Source organism: Drosophila willistoni (assembly GCF_018902025.1).
Source record: "Drosophila willistoni isolate 14030-0811.24 chromosome XR unlocalized genomic scaffold, UCI_dwil_1.1 Seg144, whole genome shotgun sequence".
Classification (NCBI taxonomy): domain Eukaryota; kingdom Metazoa; phylum Arthropoda; class Insecta; order Diptera; family Drosophilidae; genus Drosophila; species Drosophila willistoni.
The window spans coordinates 3,414,582-3,439,830 of record NW_025814057.1 but is presented as its reverse complement, the minus strand read 5'-3'; the positions used below and the strand labels follow the sequence as shown (position 1 = coordinate 3,439,830).

The 25,249-nt window shown below is 36.9% G+C and overlaps 3 protein-coding genes across 11 annotated transcripts in view; 2 read left to right on the top strand and 1 right to left on the bottom strand.

The window, feature by feature from the left end:
- The window catches only part of LOC6638747 (FH1/FH2 domain-containing protein 3), a 54,227-nt gene that overhangs the window by 564 nt on the left and 28,414 nt on the right, over positions 1–25,249 (bottom strand). Inside the window, exons 1-16 of one of the 9 annotated variants that reach the window (XM_023180588.2) lie at positions 21,047–21,360; positions 12,849–12,958; positions 10,325–10,383; positions 10,046–10,230; positions 9,741–9,964; positions 9,456–9,677; positions 9,137–9,396; positions 8,543–8,680; positions 7,330–8,331; positions 6,938–7,181; positions 4,701–5,106; positions 4,492–4,638; positions 2,233–2,571; positions 1,453–2,168; positions 1,166–1,392; positions 307–446 (exon numbers count right to left, since the gene is read on the bottom strand). In XM_023180588.2, the coding sequence (XP_023036356.1) occupies positions 391–446; positions 1,166–1,392; positions 1,453–2,168; positions 2,233–2,571; positions 4,492–4,638; positions 4,701–5,106; positions 6,938–7,181; positions 7,330–8,331; positions 8,543–8,680; positions 9,137–9,396; positions 9,456–9,677; positions 9,741–9,964; positions 10,046–10,230; positions 10,325–10,383; positions 12,849–12,958; positions 21,047–21,235 (4,524 nt within the window). In that variant the 5' untranslated portion in view covers positions 21,236–21,360 and the 3' untranslated portion in view covers positions 307–390. Of the gene's footprint in view, positions 1–301; positions 447–883; positions 989–1,165; positions 1,393–1,452; positions 2,169–2,232; positions 2,574–4,490; positions 4,639–4,700; positions 5,107–6,937; positions 7,182–7,329; positions 8,332–8,542; positions 8,681–9,136; positions 9,397–9,455; positions 9,678–9,740; positions 9,965–10,045; positions 10,231–10,324; positions 10,384–12,848; positions 12,959–21,046; positions 21,362–25,249 lie in introns of those variants that run through there. The other 8 variants (XM_047012129.1, XM_047012127.1, XM_023180585.2 and 5 more) reach the window with 8 other exon arrangements.
- LOC6638748 (acyl-CoA-binding protein) lies at positions 5,764–6,203 on the top strand. The gene is made up of 2 exons (XM_002062264.4): positions 5,764–5,791; positions 5,874–6,203. Exons 1-2 carry the CDS (start codon positions 5,786–5,788, stop codon positions 6,111–6,113), a joined length of 246 nt encoding a protein of 81 aa, XP_002062300.2. The 5' UTR covers positions 5,764–5,785; the 3' UTR covers positions 6,114–6,203.
- LOC6638555 (acyl-CoA-binding protein homolog) lies at positions 6,528–6,932 on the top strand. Its single transcript, XM_002062265.3, has 2 exons — positions 6,528–6,548; positions 6,621–6,932. Exons 1-2 carry the CDS (start codon positions 6,543–6,545, stop codon positions 6,864–6,866), a joined length of 252 nt encoding a protein of 83 aa, XP_002062301.2. The 5' UTR covers positions 6,528–6,542; the 3' UTR covers positions 6,867–6,932.

The window sequence follows — 25,249 nt, the reverse complement described above, 5'->3', positions numbered from 1 at the left end:
TCTGTCTCTGTGTGTGTGTGTGTGTGTCGGTGTCATGCGTTTTAGTGGCGCAGTTTTGATTTTGAAAAATCGGTTAAGAACATGCAATTGAAACGAAAACAAAAATTGTATATACATATATACGTTTTGTGTATGGCAGATTGATAGATCCAGCAAAATACAAAAAAAAAAAAAGAAATTGAAAATATCATTCCAAAAAAGAGAAAACGGCATGAACAAACATAAATTCAAAATTAGAATTCATTAACACTAACCAAAGAAAAGGGTTGTTTTTTTGGGGGGATAGAACCTAAATAAACACAACAACAACAATGACAACTCGAACAGTTTGTTGTTGTTGCTGGCTCGTTTCGGTTGTTTGCTAACCAGTTAAGGTTACATTAACGTTTCCTATGGTGATGCTGCTCTTTCGATTGTGAATCCTTCACGTGTACGGCTTCGCTTCACTGCCGATCAATCGTTACGTATTTTTATTGAGATTTTTAGTTGTTTGATTGATTCATTGATTGGTTGATTGGTTGGTTTGTTGGTCGGTTGGTTGGTTGGTTGATTGGTTGTTTTTGGATTGGTGCGTTAATGGTAAGAAAACAAAAAATTATAAAAAAAAAACCAATATAGAGGCAACAGATTTGATAAGCTAGGCAAAAACTAAAATTGAAAATTGGTGAAGAGAACGAAAATCAAAAAGAGGAAAGAAACCAATATATAGTTTATTTATAATGCCAAAGCCCAAGTGTAGTGTGGTGTAGGGGTAAGGATAAAAGTCTTAGAGGGGGTGGGTAAGGATATCAAGTTAATTGCCAAAAGCTGCGTATTTTTTGTTTGGAATTTTGTTTTTAAAAAAAAAATTAATTCAATTTATTAATTGATCTTTTATTATTTAGTTTTTCTTTTTATTTTTTGTGGTTTCTCTATATGTGGTTTGTCTCGCCTGTGGTGGGCGTGTGTGTAGAGTTGTGGTGGTGGGGCAGGTAATAAACATAGCGCGCTGTGTGTGGATTTCGAAAAGATAGACCAACACCTTTTCATTAAACAACAAAATATTGAGACAAATTGAACGAATTAGAATTCGTCCAATGTGTTTTTTTGTGTGTATAAAATTTCTTTTCTTTGTCTGATGAATGCGTTAGAATGAGAAAAAGAGAGAGAATGGGAATCAACTTACATGACTTGCGATCTGCATGACGCGTTCTTTTACGCTCTCTGGGCGTGGTACGTGTACCCGGAGCCTTGGTGGCTGTTTTCACCAGAGATTCCAATATCTCATCATCACCATCGGTGAACTGTTCCTCGCTATGGCGGGCAATGGGTGAACGTAATTGCTCGGCCCGACGTCTTCGCCAGGTTAAAGTGCCATCCGCCTGATCCGCTGTGGGTGTGCCCAATAGTTGCCTAAACAAAAGACACAGAAACGTTTTTAAACACTCAATCCACTCATCCTTGTGAACTCACTTCAATTCGGCATCGGCAACATCCTCTTTGGTTTTGAATTTGGCCATATCGATAATTAATTTGCCACGTGTCTTATTACGCTCTCGATGATTGGCCTTCTTCTCGAGCTGCTGCTGCACACGCTCTCTGGTCGTACGATACTCCAAGGCGAATTCGGAGAGGGTGCGACAGAATTCATTGGGCCGCGACTCGGCCACACTATGCTGTGGCATGCCCAGCCAAAGCAGGAACTTTCTATATCTATTCATCACACGTCGATGGACAATCTGTAGGATAATAATACGTTCAGCACAATCGGCCAGAAAGTCAACTAGTTTCTGTTTCAATGGCGGCGGACAATCGTGCTTGGCAATGAGTTTCAAGCGATCCCACGATGCCTTACACTCAGACTCCAGCTGAGTCAGATTGTGGGCCAAATCGGTGAAATCGGCCTTGGAGGCGCGAGTAATTGGGCCAATTTCGGAATACAAGTCGCTTGTATCACTGCATGTCTCCATAACCATGTGACAGAGATGATGCAACAGTGAATGCTTGTGAACCGTATCCTTAACCTCGGGCACTTTGGCCAGATACTCGATCTGGAAACCCTTAACGGGGGCGCCATTCAAGAAAATGCCCACGGACAGCAGAGTGGAGAGAATGCAACGGAAAGTGCGATTCTGACGCAAAATCTCAATGCCTTGTTTGAGATCCATCAGCGGTTCCGCAATCTCTTTCTGCAAAAAGGAAGTGACAAGTTAAATCTCATTGTATAGGACCCTTTCTCTTCCCTCCACTTACCTCGCTGTTGTCAAAGTCTAAGCGAAAGGCCCAAAGCTTCAGGCGAGCTCCCAACTCCGATATGGAAGCCAATGTCAAGAGAAACTGTTCGGCACTGCCCAGCGGTAATTCTGGATTAGTCATTTGAGCCTCCTGAATTTTGCCACGCTCCTCGTCGGTGGGCAGCATATTGAGTAGCTTGTCAATGCCCTCTCTGGTCACCACAGTGGCATCCATTTTCAAAATGGCCGCCTTGATGGCTCGCGGTGGCGGCAATTTGGTAATGGCTATATTGATGGCATTGGAACGTTTATGGTCCAGCACGATAATCTCTTTGCTCTTGTTTAGCTCTTGTTGTTTCTGTGAAACGGATTCGATAACATAGTTATGAGTAATTGGGTTAAAACAAATGAACATTTAGGGTATTCAAATAGGGTGAGGGAGATCGGGCTAAAGCCTAAATACAGGGTGTGTATTTGTGTGTGTTGGCAATGGAATGAATGGAGTAGAAGAAGTGTTCTAATTTCACTTTGTGTCGTTTCGTTTCTGTATTGTTCTGTTCCATTCCATTGTGGACATGAAATATCTGTGTTTGTGTGTGCACAACAGCAAAAGTGAGAGAGAGAGAGAGAGAGTGTCTATGTGTGTGTGTATAGTAAACCAACACCAAGATAAACATAAAAATAACACAAAACAGAAAGAGATAGACAGATATTGTGTGTATGTGCGCGTGTGTGTGAGAAAGAGATAAATAGAGACAGACAGAAAGAGAGAGAGAGAGAGTTTAACAAGATGGCATTTCATTTCACTCACCTCCTAAAACATTTTATTTGGAAAACATTTTGAATAGTTTATATATTTTGAAGTTGTTTGTTTTTTGGGAAATATATTTTTGGTTTTTTTTTTTTTTAGCACAACATTTAAGTGTATGTAGATATATCCGTCGACATTTATTTATTTATTTTTTGGTTTAGAATAGAAAAACAATGAGGAAAAGAATACAAATATCATTCGCAGTTTGGTTATGGCAACATTAGAGAACATACATATATCATCTATATAAATTATATATACACATACATATACATACATATATGAATAAACGGGTGTTTAAACAACAAATAAATGATAGCCACAGCTAATGTTAAACTTAATAAAGAATAACCATTATATCTTTATCTTATTTCTTCATAAGTTTAAATTTTATCAATGTTTTATAGTTATCGCTAATCACACACCACTCAAGAACTTAATAAAACCGATAGCAATGGACTTGAAACCCTTCAGCTAGTAAAAGAACCCTAAATAGGTAGAGCAATCTAACTGCTAATACAAGTAATAGATTGGTTTATCTAATGCTCAATTAACAATAGAAACATTATTCTAGAAATAACTAGTTAAACGAAGGCCAAACGAAAGTTTTCTTTTGCTAAATGAAAAATGAGAAACATTTTAATTCCTTTTGACTCATTTAAAGATCCATATCAGCCAAATTATATGCCTTTTGATTTCACATTTGTCAGAAATAGGAACTATAGACTCATGACTCATCACGGTTGTGTCGAGTACTTTGGATAAAAAGGCATTTAAGTTTAATCTGTCATTCATTTATATTCTCAAGTTATAAATTAACAAATCTTTGGTAAATTCTGAAATCTACATAAAAACTACTTTAGCTAGTACTCTAAAAATTCAGCTCATTAACCTTCGTCTTAATACTATCAACAAGAATAATGTCTTCTATATGAAATTGTGAAAGAGTTCATATGAGTTATGTGGTAAAATGGGCAAACTTTACCCCCTAAAGTATGCAAAAAACCGTCAAAGGAAACGTTTTTGTCAACAATTAAATGAAATTTTGAAATTTATAACTGAATCCTTCAAGCAAACATTGTTTATAGACAATATTGTTAAATTTAATGAATACTTTTTAAGGGGCAAAAGTTCCTCGTTTTAACTGTCCTAGATCCGTCAAATCAAATCAATGTTTAAGATACAATTGTATATCATCTTGGATTTGCTATGGATCTGAAACTCTATTATCTAACCATATTCGACAAGGCTTTGCCCATATAAATATATGTATGTATGAATGTATATATATAAATTGGTAGATAGAAAAACCATCAAAAGACTTAATTAATCACAATCTTCCGAGTTCAGAACTCGAAGAACCTTTGACCTTTATAATTGGGGTTACTTGTTATTTGGAGCATATAGATATATATATATATATTTCCTTGTTTGTGTGTATATGTTAATAAGCATATTGCTACGCACCTTGGTCATCAAGTCTTTGGCACGAGACTCAAAGAGATGTTCGAGCTTCTGTGTATCGACATTGGCATTGGGCAGCTCATCCCAAATGGTTTTGCCCACCACCTGCGGTATCATGTCCTCACGTACTTCCTTCCAAAATAGCTTGACCTATCGAGGGGGGGATAAAGTTAATATTATCTTTGAATTTCAATTGTTTTCTTCTTGTTTACCGTCTTTTTGTTCTTCTTGATGGTATTGTTACCCAATTCTCCATTGATGGAACCATTGAGTGAACTATTCACACTGTTTGTGAGGCTGCTGCCGGCTCCATAGCCGCCACCGCCAGCCCCGCCGCCATAGTTAAACATGGGCGGTGGTGCTAGATTTGGTGGTGGCATTGGCATCATCGGCGGTGGCACTATACCACCTGCTAATGGTGGTGGTGGCGGTGGTATGCCAAAACCAAGACCACGTGGCGCCAAGACATCCTTTTCATCATCCTCATGGAGATCGGTAAAGTCCAAATCGCAGAGATTCAATGGACGTGTCATATTTCGTACTAGTTCCTCCCAATGGAGTTCATTTTCCGATTTCTTCGGCTCAGACTTTTTCAATTCCTGATCCACGCTCGATGAGCTACAATGTGTAAGGTAATAAAAAAATAAAACGAATTTAATAATCAATAGATAGAGAGTGTTTAAAAGTCAATGCATTTAAAAAGAAATGGTCAAGTGACATTTGGGTCTATCATAAGATTGCCGATTACCGATTGCCCATGTTATAAATGTTTAATAGAGAGCCTTATCAATTCTCACGCCTGGCAGCAAGATAAGCGATAACAAAGAAGTAGGCGGCAGAACACTTTCTAGATAGGAAATCAACAGGCAACAGGCACCAGATATATACATATACATATATGTATGTACATATATATAGATAGATAGAAAAACGGACAAAGGTTCTTAGATCGGGCGGATATACCCTGAATAGGGTATTGCATAAATCGTATCGATTTAAAAAACAGAAATATAAATTGTTCCCATCATAAATAATATCATAAAATATATATGGGTTAGAGGTGCCTCATTCACACAGAGCTTTGAATTGTTACACTTGTCAATAGATTTTATGAACAAGAGGTTTATCGATGATAAGATTTAGTTATATTATGGGGCTCTCTTTCATTCTCTTTCTCCTCCCTCTCTCGCTCTCTCTCTCTCTCTCCCTCTCTTAGTTGTTGAGGTCTTTTCTTAATATATAAAAGGCTGCGATTGCTTGGTGGCAAATCATAGTATTCAGTTAAAACCCATAGAAAATGGATGTAGGTTTTATTTTATAATAATAAAAAATAATAATTTTGTTTGTTTTTGCTATTTTCTAATTTATAATTTGAATTATTATAGTTCGAGACAATCTGTGAAAAGTCCAAGGCCTTTAGCAAGAAGCCACCAAATGATGTCTATTTGGAATTCTATGGCCTCTACAAGCAAGTCCATTCCGGCGATGTGAACATCGAGAAGCCAGCCGATGCAGAGGGTGCTGCCAAATATGAGGCATGGCTAAGCCGCAAGGGCTTGTCTGTGGATGCCGCCAAGGCTGCCTATATTGTTCTGTATGAGAAATATGCTCCCCTTTACGGTTAAGTTTGATTTACTATATGCTTTTGTAAAGATTAATGTGCAATAAATTGACGACTTTGTGAAATAACCGCTGCAGTCGTCTTAAGAAGAGAAGACCGGGAAAGGCAAAGATATTTACGTCATTTCGGGTGAATGGAAAACCATTGATATTAGCCACAATTAAAAATTGTATTTGTTTTACGGCTAATATGGCCTAGTGACTAAGCTTATCAACGATTGGTAGGTTGGTAAGTTAGTTAGTTGGTTGGTTGGTTGGTTGGTTGGTGGCACATCGATATCTAAACGAGGCTTGCCATAAAATTCACTTATCAGTTAGGTAGTAATTAGGCAAGGTTTTTGCTCTATATCTGTCTTTCTCCCTGCTCCAATGTATATATAAACCCAAACTGGGCATAGAGCTCACATTCATTAGTTATTGAACCAAACATCGATATGGATGTAAGTAAACTACAGAAACCACTTCGTCCAAAGGATATACAATATTACTAATCGAAACAAAATTCTATTTAGTTCGCCACCGCCTCCGAGAAAGCCAAGAGCTTCACCAAGACCCCAACCAATGATGAATTCTTGGAATTCTATGGTCTCTACAAGCAGGCCACCGTTGGTGATAACAACACCAGTGAGCCAGGTGCATTGGACTTGAAGGGCAAGGCTAAATGGAATGCCTGGAACAAGCACAAGGGATTGTCCACCGATGCTGCCAAGGCTGCATACATTGCAACCTATGAGAAATACGCACCCAAATATGCCTAAATTACTTAACTTTTGTCACACAAATGGAGATAAATAAATGACCACAAACGCACAAACACAAAAAAACTCACCGAGATATTTCACCTTTGCTCTTGCTCTTGGCAAGACCCTCTTTGGCTTTTGATATCAGGCCGGACATATCACCGACTATATTGGCGCGATTATTAATCATTCCCATAGCACTTCCTGTTCCCATTCCCGTTTCTGGATGTGTGGGACTGCTGGGTAAATTGCTCAGTTTCTGTGTTAGATCCTTGACAGTGTGATCACGTTTCAGTTGCAGCAGCAATTGTTTATCGCCATCATTATCGAGATCTAAAGGGCGAGGAAATGTATTAAGTGAGAGAACAACATTTATATGCTTTGTAAGTAGGCAACACAATTTTTGCAAAATGTATGAAAATGACACACATAAAAGTAGGCAACACATTTTTAATTAACTAAGCGGCTGCTGGCACCTTACCTGTTTGCGTTGACGTCAGCGTCTGCTCTGGGTTAGTACTGGTTAGAATTTTAGCTGCCATTGGCTGTGTAAATGTTTGGAAGTTGGGAGGAGCATGCCACCAGCTGGCTGGCGGAGGCGGAGGCGGTGGTGGTGGTGGTGGTGGTGGAGGTGGTGCCGCCGCTGCTGTTGCTGGCTTTGGCGGTTTAACTGCAGTTGCAGGAGGAGCAGCAGGAACAGGAGCAATCATCGTCTTTCGTATGGGACTCAGGGGTGTTGCGAGCTCGTGTTGGTGTTCGCTCATCATCGTTATCATCATCATTTGCTCATCATCGCATTTAAGTGGCATGTTGGAAGCATCGAGTAAGGGACTAAAACCACTGGCATTTAAAGATTTCTTGGGACTTGTCACTTCGCTTGTTGTTGGTGTTGATGTGGCTGCTGTTGTTGCTGTTGTTGGTATTGGCTGATGTTTGGGCGATTGACTTAGCTGCGTGTAATAGTTATTCAAACGATTTGCATCGTTCTCATATTTTTTGTAGGCACTGTCTGTTGTTTGTTGTATATTCTTCATGATGCCATTGATCACAGTTGCATTGCGTTCGCGAAATAAATTCTTCTTGGTAAGGAACTCATTTTGATTGTTTGTATTGTTGTTGTTATTGTTGTTGTTCATATTATTATTGTTGTTGTTGTTGTTGTTATTATTGTTGGCCTTGTCGAAGCTATTGTTGATAATGGAAATGCTGTGACTACCGCTGAGCAATTGCTTTGTAGGGCTAAGCAGCAATAAACTATTGTTGGGCGTGTCATTGTTGTTGTTAGAGTGGCTCAAAATGCTATGGTTGTTGTGGTTGTTGTTGATATTGTTGTTGTTGTTGGTTGTGGTGGTGTTGGTGGTGGTGGTGGTTGAGGATAGGCTTGGCGGCAGTTCAGGCTGCTGCTGTTGTTGTTGCAATTGCAATGATTGCGGCGGACTATAACCGCTTTGTATGGTAGCAGGAATGGCGGTAACAATTTGGCCTTTTGTTTGGAATTGGGTTTTGATTTTTGTTTGTTTTTTGGCAGTTAGCAAATGATCAGCGGGTGAACGAAGACAAATACACAAAATGAATTAGCATGGGATGGAGAGAGAATCAAGTAGAGTTAGTTTTTTTCTCATATTGGCAAAATAAAAGCAGGAGCAAAACAATTATTTACAATTGTTTTCTTTTGGTTTTCCCATTCAACTTACCCAAGCCCTCACGTTGCTCGAGGGCAGCAAAAATGCCATTGGCAGCCGCCTCCTGTTGCTCCTTAAGGAAACTCTTGTGCCGTTCGGCACGTTCACGTCGTCGTCGCAGGCCAGGAGTAACACCAGCTCCATCGCGAGCTAAAGAAAATTATAAAAATGTAGTTTTTAATTGAACTTTTTCATCAAGAACTATAGGATAACAGTTGATTTAGTTTTAGCTTCACAATTATTAATTAATATTTTGATAATAACAAAAGAAAATAAATTTTCAATTCTCATCAAAACAAACTTAAAAAAAAAAAAAAATTTGAACATCGAAAGTCATTAAAATATATCCGAAAAATCATACTACTTGTTGATTTTTTATCTTATCTGTTTCTTATATGTTGGCAAAGAAATTTAAGAACGTAGCCTAAATGTATGCAACGAATTTTGATTTTTGTACGATATTTTTATACGATATTGAGCAAAGCACGATACAAAAGGGAAAGAGGCTAAGAAATAAGTGAAATTAAAACCCATTGATGGAAATATTTTCAAAATTCTAAATCAATCTTAAAACTGTCCATGATGAGTAGAAATTCTTTGGCTTACGTTTCTTCTCTTGAAAGAGTTCGCCACTGAACTCAGTGGAATTGGCTGAACCGGAACTATCCTCATCCAATGTGGCCTGTGCTGGGGTCATACGCAGCACAGTAGTAGGCAGGACCTTGGTAATGGGTGCCGGACTATTATCAGTGCTATGACGTCGACTCTTACGCCTTTCTGTCGTATTTGAGCCCGGTCGATAGCGTTGAGTCTTGCGCATAGAGTTCTGAGGCAAACGCTGGCCATCCGATTCACCATCCTCGAACCTGAAGAAAAAGGGACATCAATTAGTTGTTATTCAACTTATCTATTTGTTTATATATACTTTAAGACCGCCTCGTAGAGCTGCAATTGATCAAGCAGATCCAAATCGGTGCCTGGTTTGGACATATAACGTTGTATGACACTCTCCATTCCCTGCTGTTCCAACAGATCACTCTCATCATAGAAACTATCCTGATCATTGAGTCCGGCCAGAGTCTTGTTGATCAACGATGTGGCATATATAACTAACTCAGCATCGGCATTATCATAGTCTTTTAGCAATCTGGAAAGAAGACAAATATGAAATTTTGTAGAATAAACTTTTAATTTGCCAGCTTTGTCTTACCTCATAATGTGTGACCAAGGCAATGTACCCTGGGCTGCATCGACAGCATGAATGGCACTGACCAAGACATAGCAATTGGATTCGGCATATTCCACAAATACCAAGAGAAGTTTCAGTGAGGTTTTCACTACCGATCGGTAATTTGAGGCAATCAATGAGTAGAGCCATTGCATGGTGGGCTCATGCTTCATTACACCATTCATGCCATCCACATAGAGCATGACCTATCCCAAAAAAACAAAACAATCAATGGACATGATTAGAGTTTCATTTGATACTAGAATTGGTGGTGCGCGGTGGCTTACCTGTCCCAGGGCACGCAATATATAATTTTGATAGTTTTGATCTGCACAATTGCCCACGCGTACCAGACAATTAAGACCGCCGAGTGCCACAAAGGCATGAACTAGATCCTTATCCTCTTGGAACACTTGTTTCAATGAGAATAGGGCACGACGCAAATCACTGCCCTCGGCGGAAAGAAGTTTCTCTGTAGAATGAAAAAGAAATCGATAAAGTGGGGGGGTCACCATGGCGTATGAGCAATCAATTGCTCTCTCTCTCTCTCTCTTCCTTTCTCTTACCAATAATCGCATGAACGCGTACACTCAGCTGAGTACGAACTACCAAAGAGTTTTTGCGACTGAAAAAAAAAAGTAAATAAATAATGGTAAAAAATTGAAATTAATTTTGTATGTAATTTCATTAGCAATGGGCAAAAGACCAAGGCATTGAGCAAAAAATAGAAAACAAAACAAAACTAAAAGTAAAACACAATGGGGAAGCTTGGTTCATTGACCACTTAAGAACATTGATTACCCGCTGCTTTTTGTTGTTGTTGTTGTTGTTGTTGTTGCTGGAACCCCAACACTCTATTCGCCCTGACCATATAATAAAAGTAATAACAAACGACGCAGATAATTGAAAATGGACTATGAAGCATCAGACAACAGGCAGCAGGCAGCAAGCAACAGTCAACAGAGTCGAAGCCCGGCTAAGAATTCATAATGAAATGTGGTAGATGCCACACCTGTGTGTGTCTGTCTATGTCTGCTTCTGTGTGTGTGTGTGTGTGTGTGTGTAAGTGTGTCTCTTGCAGATTGACAGGCAGACACCAAAAGCCAGAACAGGCAGAGAACCAATCTACCAAAAGGCTAACCCGCGCTCGTACCTGCTGCGGAATTTTGATGTGAATTGAAGCGCAAGCGCATGATTTGCATGCGAGTTTTGCTGCCATGACTAATGCGATAAGCATGATTAGTGACCAGGCCAGGCCAGGCCAGGACAGGACAGGGCTAGGACAAGACAAGACATTGCAAGGCATAGCCTACAGCTCATTCTCTCACTCTCTCTCTCTTTCTCTCTCTTTGACAGTCATTTGGCGCCAAGCCAAGCTAGAAGACGTACCTAATCATAAAGTTTAAGCAATTTGCACAAGAAGCGGCGACATTTACGTTGTAATTTTCATAAGCCCTTTTGTATAATGATCATATCCCCCTACCCCTACCCCTCCCCCATCCTTAAGGTAAATAGTGAAAGTCAGAAATAGACTAAGAACTAAAACTTCTCCTCATTCTCTCGGGCTCCTTCTTCACATTATTGTGTTGCTTAAGTACATTGACTTTGAACCACTGCCCCTGGTACGGTTATATTCTGGTTCGTTCCTTATATATCTTCTTTTTTTTAGTACTATTAAGTTCTTTAGACCCTGATGCCCCATCGCGTACATCATATTTTTCTTCTTGTTTTGTAATTTTTTTTTTTTTTATTCTTGTTCTGAGACTGAGAGGTCTGTGGACGTGGTTTAGCGCCTGCCTTTGTCATGACATCACGTTCCCTAGGAAATGAGCAACAGCGAACAGAAAATCATATATAAAGTAAACTTAAACGTAACGAAGTTTTTATACCCTCCATTTATGGTGGAGGGACTAAGCAATTAGTAAGCTTGAAAGACTATGAAATAAAGAGATTTCGAACAGATTTTGATTAAACTCTTAAGAAAGGCTTCCTTAGCTGACATGAGCGATTGTTCCTAACTGAGCTCTGTGGGATAGATATATTATCTATCGCTTGATTGTGTGAGATGTTGATCTAATTGTTTTCAGAAAGAGTTTTGATCATCTACACTCCTTTAGAACTAATGACCTTAATGATTGACAAGCAAATGCCCTCAAATATATGTATGTATGTTGAGCAAGCCAAGCTAAACTGTCATCTTGGCCAGCAGTTACCTAGCTGATTTGATTGGGGATATGACTGTGGGTATTTTTTTTATGCATAAGTAACATGCATGCATTCCAGTTAAAAAGAGACAAAAAAAAGGCAGAAAATTATAACAACTTTGGAGCGCAACGACAACGATTCAAAAACTGACATTGCCATTTGTTGTCTCTCTATAGTTTGTCTCTGTTTTTTTTTTGTTGCTTTCTTCTTTTTGCCTCTTTTGTGCGCGGATTAAATGCAAATTAACTGCAAGTTGCAGCCACAAAGTCGCAACAAGTTGCACGTACGAAATGACGACGAAGCATGCAAATGTCTGGCCAGTGAGTGGCAGAGAGATTGAAGGCAGCAGCAGGACGGACGGACGGACGAATTGGCGGACAGTCTGGCCTGGCCAGGCCGGCAGGCAGTTTCCTGTGCCATGCCACAGATAGCGACATTTTTTATGACTAGACCAAATAACTTTATTAGCGAATGGAAATGGAGCCAAACGCCATCATGGCGTATGTGTAATATGTTGCATTTCGGTGAAAGGCCTGACCACCCACGAGCAGCTGCCCCACAAACCCAAAGAGACTCGAGTGTAACCAGTTCGATACACATTTCCTGTGGCTTTTCCGCACAAAATGGGTTCAAGGTAAGCGCAACAACAACAACAGAAGAAAAGTAACACGAAATGCAAAAGTGAAATTCAATGAAAATTAATAATAAACAAAAAAAATGCTAACAAAACTAATAAAAAGTTGCCAAGTTGCAAAAGAAATATTTTGAATGGCATCCCACCCCCCACCGATCCTTATCTTATGATGATTGCATTTTCGTCTTCCTTTCTAAACCCCTTTCCCTTTATTGCTTTGATTGTTATCTTTTTCCTTAATGATCACTCACCTAGCATTGAGGCCCTCAATTTCCTCGGCCTGTTCGGCCAACGATGATTCCAAATCCAAATAGGCTCCATAGTCACCGTCCTTATACACTTGAATGGCAGCATCATCGATCTGCAAGCAAGAAAAAAACAAAGTGAATTTAGTTTCGCTGGCAATTATAATTAAAGCCCGGCTAAAAGTAAATGGCAGCTAACCCGCGACTACTGCACTACGCAGTAAAAGTTGTTTATGGTTTTAGTTCAAAAAAAAAAAAAACACAACAAAACAAAAAAAAAAAGAAAAAGAGAAAGAAGGAGATAAAGTCGAGGGGCCTCACCATAGAACATTATTTTCTGTACTGAGTGTGCGTGTGTGTGTGTATGTGAGTGACGGTTGCATTGAAAGTTGGCAGACGATTTCGTTTAGGAGCTCTCAAAGACTGACTCAAAGCAGTCCAGGTAAGTGGATTGTGGACCAGCACAATGATGCGGCATAGCTGCCGACGCCGTCGTCTGGTGGTCACCTACTTTTCTTTGCTTTCAGTTTTCAAGCCGCTGATTGCCTCTGACTGCCTCCGCTTGATTGATCAAGCTCCTGCTGCGTGCACAAATGCGCTGATTGACGTCGACGACGACGACCAAAGCAGCTCTAGGCCACTTGGCTGTTTGCTGCCTCTGCCTCTGCCTCAGCTTCTGACTTTGGCTGATTTTTTTTTATTGGCGCATTGAAAGTAATTATTTCTGCATTTACAGAACAATTACCGGACAACATGAAATTATGTGTGTCGACGACGCTTGCTTAATGTGTGAAAAAGCCACAGCCACAGCCGCAGAAGCCAAAGCCGCAGAGAGAAAAATATTGTCAGTCATCCGGGTGAAGATTACACATACGCCTCTTTGCTAACGCCCCAAAAGTGAAACGTATGGCTAATGAAATCAAAAATCAATAATTATACAAACTTTTCAATACCCTTTAGTCTATTCTTCATACCCTTGCATCACAGTCTTCATCTTTGCCTTTAAGTTTCTATGCAAAACTGGTCTTTTATATTGAGATTCTCTGTTTTGACTGATCGAACAAGTAAAACACATAGAAATATACCAAACTCGGTAAAGGAAGAGTAGGCAAATGCCTATGGAGGAGCAAGAGAGAGAGAGAGAGAGAGAGAGAGAGAGAGAGAGAGAGAGAGAGAGAGAGAGAGAGAGAGAGACGGAGAGAGAGAGAGAGAGAAATGTTGCTTTTGTGTTAATTGGCTATTTTTCTAAGAAAGATAAAGCTTCTTTCATATTTTTATTGTCTCTCATTACCACAAATATGTATAAAAACTTTCCAAAAGTAAATTTGTAATTATATATTTAATAAAAAAAACAAAAAAATACTCTTAACAAATACGAGGTGATTAGAAAGAAGCTGTAAAAACGTAAGAGCTTATTATTTTTCAGAATATTATCTTTAAATGGTTCATCTTTAAGCAACTAATTACGAACTTTCCCTTATATAACTTTATTAACTTTATTTCAACAAAAGCAAGAAGATAATATATCTATATATATAGGACTTTTAAACACACTACATAAAATATACTAAAAAAGAGGAATATCCTAAATTAAAAAGGTGAAAAAGAAGATCTTTTAGAAACTGATTTAGGCTATTCGCTTATTTCAAGAGAGTTGTAAAGACAAATATATCTTACTTTTGCGTGTCTTAGTGAAAAATTTGAACTAAAACTTGTAAATTTCATGTTATTTAATAGAAAATATGTTTGTAGGACAAGAAATAAATGACAACAAAGGCATTTCAACTTCTTATTTTGCTTAAGTAGAAAGTAGAAAGGTCAAAGTTACATACAAATTCAATATGCCCTTTCTAGAGGTTTTAGAGTGGATGAGTGGATATTGGCCAGGCTAGTTGAACCTGACTCTGGAAAAGGAGAATTCACTGGCACACCTCCTACAACAACAACAACAACAACAACCTCATCAACATTGTGAATGTTCTTGAGCCAAGTTCATTGCATGTCCTGAGGTTCTTTTCATTCTTGTCTTTTCATAACTTTTGACGCTGCACCCAAAGGCTATTTGCTAAATTAAAAGAACACACACTCGAACACACACACACACACATACATACATGTCCAGACAAAGGCACAACAATTCACCTTGGCCAATGACTTCTTCTTAATAAAGTTTAACAGAAAATTCCAAGGATTAATGATTAATATTTATAATCGAAAAACTGCATTTTCGTAGAACCATTTAAAGCGTATGAGCAATTCCCTAATCAACTTTCATTCTAATAGCTCGTAGAGAAATGCCTTCGTGCCACTTTGTCTAGTAACTCGACAACGAGTCACGGTTTGTTTATCTCTCACAAATGGCCACTTGAATTTCGCTTGAATCGTCAAAAATTAAATGACGGCCACAGTTTAAGGCAAACTTCCTGTACACCGTACTGACTACTCATTTATAGAGCCAACAACGAGCTGAATCAGACAATTAATAAACAATATTAGAGAAAAACTTTCTAGACCAAACGCAGGAAAAACAAAATACACACAGTTCAAACATATTTATTATTATTATTGTTATTTGGTGTCGACAAACATGGCCAGTCATTGTTATTTACACGTGCTACTTGACATTCATATTTAAATTATGTGTCAAATGCGTGAGTTAGTTTTCATTCAACATTCCCATGTCTTTATATAACGCGATACGGCAATTAAAATCAAAGCAAATATTTACATATAAGCGAAAATATAAATAACCTTAAGGCATTCGATGAATGTATGTATGTAACTTGACCACAATGTAAAAACTATATCAAAGTCAGCAGAGGGGAAAGACGGAGGGGAATGGTCGATGATTAAGTCAGTCAGTCCAGTCCGACAGTCAGTCTCAAGACACATTCATTCACAACTCTATGCAAATTTGTTTTTATCGGTTTTCGGCTATCTATACGCTGTGTTGACTTTTTGACTGAAGCATGACAAGATTTTCGAATCAAAAATTCCAAATTTTGCATGTGCCAAAGACATTAACGTGGCTATTGACACAGTTAGGCCAAGTCCAAAAGCATAAACAGTTTGGAGAAAATCAAAAGAAACAAAAACCAAAACACACAATGTTTCACAGAGGAATATAATATTGAAAATTGAGTTACTTGTTTTGTTATTGTTTGTTTTTATTTATTAGCAAAACATTTATAAAATCTCAAATGATGTGATAAATATATAATTACCCTGTCTATTATACATATTTTCGTATTCATTTTGATTAATAAGTCTAACAGTATGGCTAATGAAAGTGATTTGTAAGCAAATACAATGTACCATAAATTTGTATATAGAAATAAATTACTTGAAAACGTTTGGCTGATATCTTAGTTAGTAATTAACAATTAAATATCATCATCAGCTATAAGAATCTATTATGATGGACTTTATTTAGGTTTTCAAAGCTAAAAGACTAAAAATTGAGTATAAGAAATAAAATTTACATTATGCATTCTTTTTAAAGGCTTGGCAATACTTTCACCTGGCTTGGTTGAAATATCTAAGAATTGAGATGACAGGAAAATTCGTAAAAAAGTCAATGAAAATTCAATATAGAAAAGCTTAATCACTTAATAGAAGAGAACGGAAATAAACTTAATCTAAACTCTTCAAACAACCAAGTTCCCATAGTTACTAAAGTTATTTTTATACACTTTTGCTTTCCCATCGATACAAGTTGATTGACCTCGCCCAAAAATTGACCGCAAAACCCAGGTGATGTATGCTAATTGATATTAAAAAGTCATCTCATTTATCGCGGTGTGGCTCGACTTCAAAAGTTTTGCCATTGACTCAACCAAACGGTGCGAATTATTACAGCAAATAGCAAAAATGGAAATGAAATGGACATCAACAAAGATGCGTAAGAGTCAATATTGGTCGATATGGCCAACTGACATTTATATATACATACATACATATAGTGGACATATGAAAATGTCATGGAGAATTACACAATTTCAGGTAATTTGTTTTGGCTACTTTCATTGGATATATGTATATGGTGGGTATATCTTTGCGTGTAGATCGACATTTGTTATTGCCAGTGTGAATGACACATTTACATGACGCAATGTGTTCCAATCTAATGGATTATTTGATTTTCCACAATTGTTTTTTTTTTTTTTTCCTTTTTACTTTTCCTCTCCGCTGGCATTTGCTTACTGCTTGGTGGACCAAAATGAGATTTCTAGCGATTTGATTTGCTTTACAATTTCTGTTTGGAGTTAATTTATTGATCTGCCTTTGTTTGGTTTCGACTGATTGGACGCCAGCGAGCGCACTTTACCTATATATACGCTTATCTAATTCTATATAGTGCGATTTTTATTGTTGTATTGTATTGTCGTTGTTGTTGGTGACGTGCAAAAAAACCAAAAAAAAAAAAAAAAAAAAACAGAAAACAAACTGAACAAAAATCAAACGAATCAGAAACAAAATTTAATTGGCAGAAAAAAGAATAACAAAATAAATGAATAACAAAGAAATTAGACGACATAGTCGAATGATTAATACCGAGTGAATACGATTATTCAAAAAAACTTATTGGAAAGTTCATCCCATCTATTTATATATAGTTTCAATATCTTAAAACTAAATCCTTCACTTAATCCGACAAATTGCAAATCATTGCTTTGCATCAAGGCAAATTATTCACCACTTTAAGGGAGAAAAAAGTCATTTAGATATTACATAATCAGTTGAAATGGCAGATAATTATGTATATAGCTTACGAATTAATTAATATAGAGTTTGCATATAATTCAGCATTGTTTAGATTACTGAATCAAAATTGAACAAGTTTTAGAGACGAAATAAATAACAAATAGTAAACTCGGTTTAAATAAGATTTACTGCTTCATTTAGTTATGATTCGCAACTAGTTTTAACTCTAAAAGAGAGACCAAAGCTAAGTTTTCCCATCTTAATGATATTTCTATTCAAAAATGTTCAAATTCTTTAGTTCAATTGCCTTAAAGAAACAAAAGTTTCAATTTATTCTGCTAATTAATTAGATGAGTTCCCCCCTCAGATCCCTCTCTCTCCACCTCTATCTATCTCTTTTGGTATTATTGTTATCTAATACTCCCAATTGATACCCTAAGACAGCTCGTTTCACAGTCAAAATGATTATTTATATTTTTAACTATTTCGTTTTTCGCATTTGATTTTGTTTATAATTTGTACTGATGTCTGATGTCATCTAACAATATAATAATAAACGCGTCAGAGATTAGAGGCCACAGTTCGATCAGTTTGAATTTATGAATCTATTGTAATGTGCTAAATTTAACAAGTTGCATACATATAAAACTAAAATCGAATGGGAGAGCCAAAGGCGGGCAATGGCAAAGTTCTATGCCGATTCATGTTATATGGCTGACTAATTGGACAAATGGCATTTACAGCTGCCGTTGCCGCCTGCCACATAAATCTGCCCACGACAACATCCTGAGTTGCAAAGCAAACTCAAAAAAAAAAAAAAAGGGGTTCCAAGAGAGGAAAACGAAAAAGAAAACCAGAACTTCCTTTTGCGATTTGCTCATTAGAATTTATTGCTGCCGCTTGTCAAGATTTACGTATCCTTGCGGCTGCTGCACCAGATGACAGATGACAGGCAACAGCATTGCCGATGCCCTGGCCTCGGTCTTGGTCTCTCGGACTGCTGCCAGGAATGGGAATGAAGGGGAAGTAGTTCGCTCTTTGGTCGCTGTTTAGTTGCTTTTGCAAATTAGTCAAAGTCAGCAATGTCGACGGCACAAACAATGGCAGGCTTAGATAATTGCTGGCCATGGCTTTTCACAATGCCAATGAAAAGCGCTGCAAGAAGTTTTTTTTTTCCAGTTTGCTTTTTTCTGTTTTCAGCTTAGCCCGCAACTTCCTATTAGTTGCAACAGATTGTGCGATAGCAATAAGTTAGCCTCGGGCAACAGAAACAGCTGAAACAACATAAAACAACAACAACAACGACAACAACAAAACTCTATACTCTTTGGTTTAGGGTTAGGGACTAGATCATCGGTACGGACTTTAGGACTTTGGACTTGGCCAAGCCTCTGCCCATTGTCTGCTCTCTCTCTCTCTTGGGTCATTGGCTTGCATCATTGCAATGGATCATTTGTTAAATGTTTACAACAATAAAATATAATAAGTGGCAGCTTAGAACATGCTAAACACTTAAGCTTGACTTGTCTTAGTTCTTCACATCATTCTCTAACTAACATTTACCACTCACATAGAGTTGGTATTTGTTTTTCTGCTTCTTAATATTTGTTGAACAAATTTTACGTTTTGTTTGTTTGGTTTTCAGTTCAAGTTTTTATTTACCAATTACCATTTTTTCCCCACCCCCTTTCCCCTTTAACAGGAACAAGAAAAACTTTTCCATCTGTTGTTTTAGTTGTGGCTTAAAACTCATTGTGGTTTTTCCATTTCAACGCTCTGCACAAATAAAATTTTCACATCTACATTTTAACAAATAGAAGGACTAGAATAGGAACAGGAGTAGGGGGAGTAGGAGTAGTGTCTAGCCATGCGAATTTGAATTTTCGCTCTGACCTCAAGTGGCTTTTCTCTCTCTCTCTCCATTTACATATATATTTTTTTACGACAAAGTTTCTAAATCAATTTCGAGTGATTTTATTATTGTCTACATTTGTTTGTCTCCCTTCAACCGATCTGTGTGTTGGTCTGTGTATTTAATCTTTGGCTTTCGCATGAAATTTTCTCAAATAAATCCATTTTTGCCTTTTCCTGTTCACAATTTGATTTTTTCATCTTTCTCGTTTATTGGTTATTTGCATTTTCCTTTTTGTGTTTCTTTCTAAACTTTATAGAACATTTTGCTTGCCATCTGTTGGTAGTATCTAACGATTATCAAATGGAATGAGTTAGTCTAAACAAGCTATGCAAATGATTCCAAATGAACGGAAGATCAAACACGCATAAAAACTAAAAACATGGCCAACATTTAGCCAAACCGTTAACAGTGAGTTGGCCAACTTAGGTGGCATAATAGAATAAGTCAGCTGTTTTAGATGATTTCATTTCCATTAATTCCAACTGTGATGAGCACCACAACGTAAGTAATTGAAGAATAATGTATGGTAACATCACTTAATCGATATAACTTGTTGTAGTTTTCTATGAATCATTTTACTTAATTTTATTTTAACATCTGCTCGATCTATTCCAAATACTTTTATCACTAACTTTAGTTTGTTTTCGCTAGTAGCCGAATTTTTAAGTTTGCTTGTGCAAAACAAAAAAAAAAATATATATATTCTAATCGACATAATCATCATCATCATCATCATCGCATATAAATAAATACATTCATAATATCAACTTTATAAAGACCTTCAGTTTAAACAGAAATATAGTGAAACATTTTCAAAGAAGTTGATACATTTGCAAACAAATGATATTTATATATGTATTATATAATGTATGTATATATATTGTATCTTATGAATGCGCAGTTAAATTTTAATGCCTCTTGATATTGTTTGGTTAATTTTGCACAAAAAATAACAACAACAACAAGTTTGAAGCCCAACAAAAGAAAAAAAGAGATTCGGCCAAGATAAGCTGTCCGGGGCCAGAGAGATAAGTTAAGCCAGTGAAGAAGAAAAAGAGATTTTGGTTCACAAGTATGTTGTTTTTGGGCCTCTTTTATCTTTCACTTGAAACACTGAGCAACATCAACAAAAGTTGATTGGATTAATACCAATTTTGTTTTTTGGCTAAAGAACAATTTTTTAAATATTTTTTATAAACAACAAAGTAAAATAACTTCTTTTTTTTTGATAACTTGATGAAATCAGGGAATATATGATATGCAAGCTGTATTCAATCTTTTTTCGCTTCATTTGGTTGTGATTCCCAACTAGTTTTAGCGTTGAAAAGCTGCAAAGTCTGCTGATAATGGAATTTGATGATTATTCAAATAGGTCTACAGACAACTTGTTAACATTTTTGTGTTGCTTTTAATTCATGTCCTGAGAAATAAAGAATATATTGGAAAACCTAATAAGATAATTGAAGAATAGTGTAGACGAAAGTAAATGAAAACATGTATAAAAGTAAGCTATATAGGAAATGAGTAGTTAGGTTTATAAGATATATGTATGTATATATATTTTCTTTTTAAAATTTATCCTTACACTTTGTGGGGCATTCAACAGTCTCAGGATGGTGCTCAGTTGCGTGGCCAATGGCATTGTTGTGGCAAATGCATAGGTCGGGGCACGCACTGGTATTGGATAGGCTGTGGTCGCCGACAATGGATCACTGTCGACCAGATACTGCACACGAAATGTGATTAGCTCGTCGGGTTCCATTTTCACAATCATTTTGGGCTATTTAAATTGCGGTGCAACACGAACTTGATGCTATTTCTTAAGTTGGAAACACTTTTGCACATTTGAAAATTGGTTTTCGTTTTAAGGGTTTTTTTTTTGTTTTGGGATTAGTTTAGTTAGTTTACTTTTGTTTTTTGTTTCGTTTTTTTCGTTTTCAATGTGTTTTTTATTTCTCTCTTTCATTTACATTTTCACTTGACTTCAATGAGGTTGAGATGCTGAGAGATTGATGTTGGTTTGTTGCTGTAATGAATCGTGGTTGGAATTAAGCGGGTTTTGGTTTTTGTCGTCTCCCCCACTTGTTAACTTTCCATTGCGTTTTTGTTTTCTTTTATTTGCTTGCAATTTGTTTTAATTTTTGATTTTTGTGTGTTTTTTTTTTTTTTGTTCGTTTTTGTTTTCTGTGTCTTTTATGTCTTAGGGGGTCTGCTTGTATGGAGGCGTGGGGGTGTGGCTTGGCCCAATCAACCGAATTCAAATCAAAATTGTTGCATAATTGTTGTAGCTCACACACACATACACACACACACACACAGAGAGACACACACTTGGCACACGCATGTTGCGCAATTTTATGCTAAATATTGCAAATTGTAGCACTGCCACGCCCACTAGCTCCTATCAAAACAAAATACAACCATCACATAATTGCTATGCCGAACCGGCTCGCATATATATTGCCCCTTCTCCCCTCAAAAACTCCCCAACACTCTCTTTCCGTGTGTGTATTTTAAATATTTGTCTTGATTTCTGGTTCGTTCAGTTTGCTCGTCCAACGACTCTCCATGGAGTTGTGTAACTTTCAATTCAATGTCAGTTGAAAAGAAAACAACAACAACAACAACAATAATAATAAAAAAAATTATCCAAGAAAAGACAAAGAAAGCAAAAAAAAAAAAAAAAAAACCGTTCCCAAAGCGACACCCGCCTCGTTTTCATCAGCATTCAAAGAGCATTGCCTCAAATCAAAACCAAATCAAACCTCAAAAATACAAATCAGAAGAAGGTAATGTCTGCCAGTGATTGAACTGTCGGTGTATTAAAAGTGGCATTGGGGAGTGGGAGAGTGGGGAGTGGGAGTGGGGAATGGGGCAGTGTAGGACTGCTCCAAGTACCGCTAAATGGCTGTTGGTATGTGCGTAAGTTGTTTATGCAAATATCTTAGACATTTGTGTTTTTCTACTGTGGTTTATAGGCCGCTTGTTAACGAGGGTCTTCAGTTGGCTCTCTCTCTCTCTGTGTCTTTGCCTCTTTGCACATAATTGTTTATAACGTGTCTCTAATGAACGGAGACAGAGTTTGAGACTAGCTACTAGCCTAGAGAGTTGGAGGCACTTGCCTTGGTCTCTGACATTGAACTCGACAAGGTCCATAGATTGTTGAGAAATGCTGGCTAAAGACAAACGAAGGAAAAAAAACATACACTGGTTGCAGATGTTGTTTTGGAAAGTAAACTCTGTAAGAGCTAAATACCATACAAACAGTTAGAGTTCACGTAACTTGGGAATGGGACCCTTCCCCCACAATAAATATGACCTTCTGCTTTCAATATATACTCATTCTGTGTATTCCAGTTATGTATGTATTGGTCTTAATTCTTAATTTGTTTTCTGCAGGAGAAAGTGCAGCATAAACATTTTGTTAATTATAATGAATTGGTTACACTTTCATACATTAAATGATCTGCTGCTTCTTTTTTTTTCGATTTGTGAAATTTCTCAGCGTTCTTCGGTTTTGAGGTGAAACAAACTTTCATCACGAAAATCATTACCTGATATACGAGAAATTTGTTTAATTCAGAAAGTAATGATAATGATATTATAGTCCATTCATTTAAAATTTATCATTACTTTCGAAGATGAAGACAAAAACAATGAAACTATTGCTTTTTGACCAATTTATCATTTGAACTAGCCCTTCGAGCTTTAAATGTTCCTTAAAGAATATGAATATGAGGTTTAATAAGAATGATCAAAAAACTTGTTATCTTTTATTGACTATTAAATGTCATTTTATATTAGAATAAAGTCATAAAAGACAAAAGATGAAGCAATTTAAAGAACAGATTCACAAGTATTCTTGAATTTGAACTGTTTTAAGCCATGACAAGATAATAAACAGTTTTGTGAAATTCAGTTAGCCCATTTGTGCAATGTACTTTTAATTATAGCCTTTTGTGTGGAGAAGTAAATAAATTTGTTAAGCGTGGCACACAACATGCAATTATTAACTATTTATTTACTATACAAAGTGCAGCTGCCAATTTTGGGCAGACTTGAATGGGCGGCGGCTTTTAAAAAGCCACAAAACGCGAATTTAATTGCAATAATTTACTACACAAAATGTACAGAAATACAATATATAAAATAAAACGTAAACCATAAAAGAGCTAATAAAATACACACACACAGACATACACATACACATTGTGTCTGTGTGTCTCGGTCAGACAGATGAAATATTCCAAGAATATTGTGTTAACGTAAACAGCTGTTCAACAACAACATGGTTTTGGCCAACAAGAAGCAAAAGCAGAATGAAATAAGAGAAGAAAAAGAGCGAAAAATGAAATAAAATGAAATTAAATCGAGTCATTAAGAGGCTAGGTAATATAAAGAAAAAGAAGGGTTAACTTAAGTGCAAAAGGAAGTAAGCACAAAATGAGAAAAATAAGAAAAAAAACCCAAACAAAGACCTAAACTTTGGTTCAACTTTGCCAAGAGAAAGAGTGTAAGAAAAAATGGCAAAAAAGAGCAAAGCGAAAAAAAAAAGGGGAAAAAGGTTTAAGCCAAGGACAGAAATGAAGGCATAGTCAGGCTTCTTTCTTAGGTAGGTTTATATACAGTTTTTTCTTTTTTGTTGTTGTTTTTGTAGTTGTTGAAACAGAGGCAGGTGTGCCAAAAGTTGTTCACAGGAAAGAACCAGCAACAACAAGTTCTCATCATCATGCGAAAGTCAAGTTGCAAGTTACCTTTCCGATACTCTTGCCACAAAACAAGGTTACACACACAATGTCTACAAAGTGGCAACACAAAGGCATGAAAAGCCTTTCTGATGAAATATATTCTATGGAAACAGATCACACATATCTTCTGATTTTTTAGCACTTTTTGCTATGCCCTGAATCTGATTACATTATTAACATTTGGTATTTATAAGCATCTTTTTAGATTAGATTATATTATGAAGAAATATTTTATGAGTGATCGTTTTAGTTAGTGACCATACTCAAGAAGAACTTTCCATACAATCTGTTCAATTTCAAAAATTCATCATATATTTTCACTCTTTTTCAATTAATTTTCAATACTTTTCAATCAATTTGCAATTCGAAAATCAATGTCTAGTTTTTGTACAACAAAATCATATAGAACACAGCGTTTTTCGTAGTGTGTCGAAAAATTGTTTGACTCCCTTTTGAGGGCCAATGAAATTGAAAATATTTTTCAAGCCAATTTTTTTTGGCGTGTTGTGAGGGGCTGGTTTTTTTTTTCTTATTGGTTTCATTTGGTTTTGGTTTGGATTTTACTTTCACGCATATATTTATTTTTGATTGTAAACAAATGCCGGAACCTCACAGAAAAAAAACTGACCAAAAGGGTTTCTTCAAGTCAAAAGTTAAGTGTTCACATTTTGGCAATGGCTTCCTTATTGTCGACGTGCAGAAATTTAATGAAATTAAATAAATATTATAGACAACAACAACACAGCGACAACAAGAAGACAAAACGGCAGCTAAGTGGCAGCCAAAAAGTTGATGTTGCAGTAGATGTTGCTGCTTGTTGTTGGTATTGTTGTTGCTGCTTGTTGTAGTTGGCTGGCCGCGGCATATTTAGTTACAAATTACGACAATGGCGCCGACGACGCCAACGTCAACGATGTTGGCCATATTAAAGTGTAAATAATTTATGCAAATGCTGCAGTCAGTTCGCTCGCGCAATTTGGCAGCAGCAGCGGCACCCACAACAACTACAACAGCAACAGCAACAACAACAACAACAACAT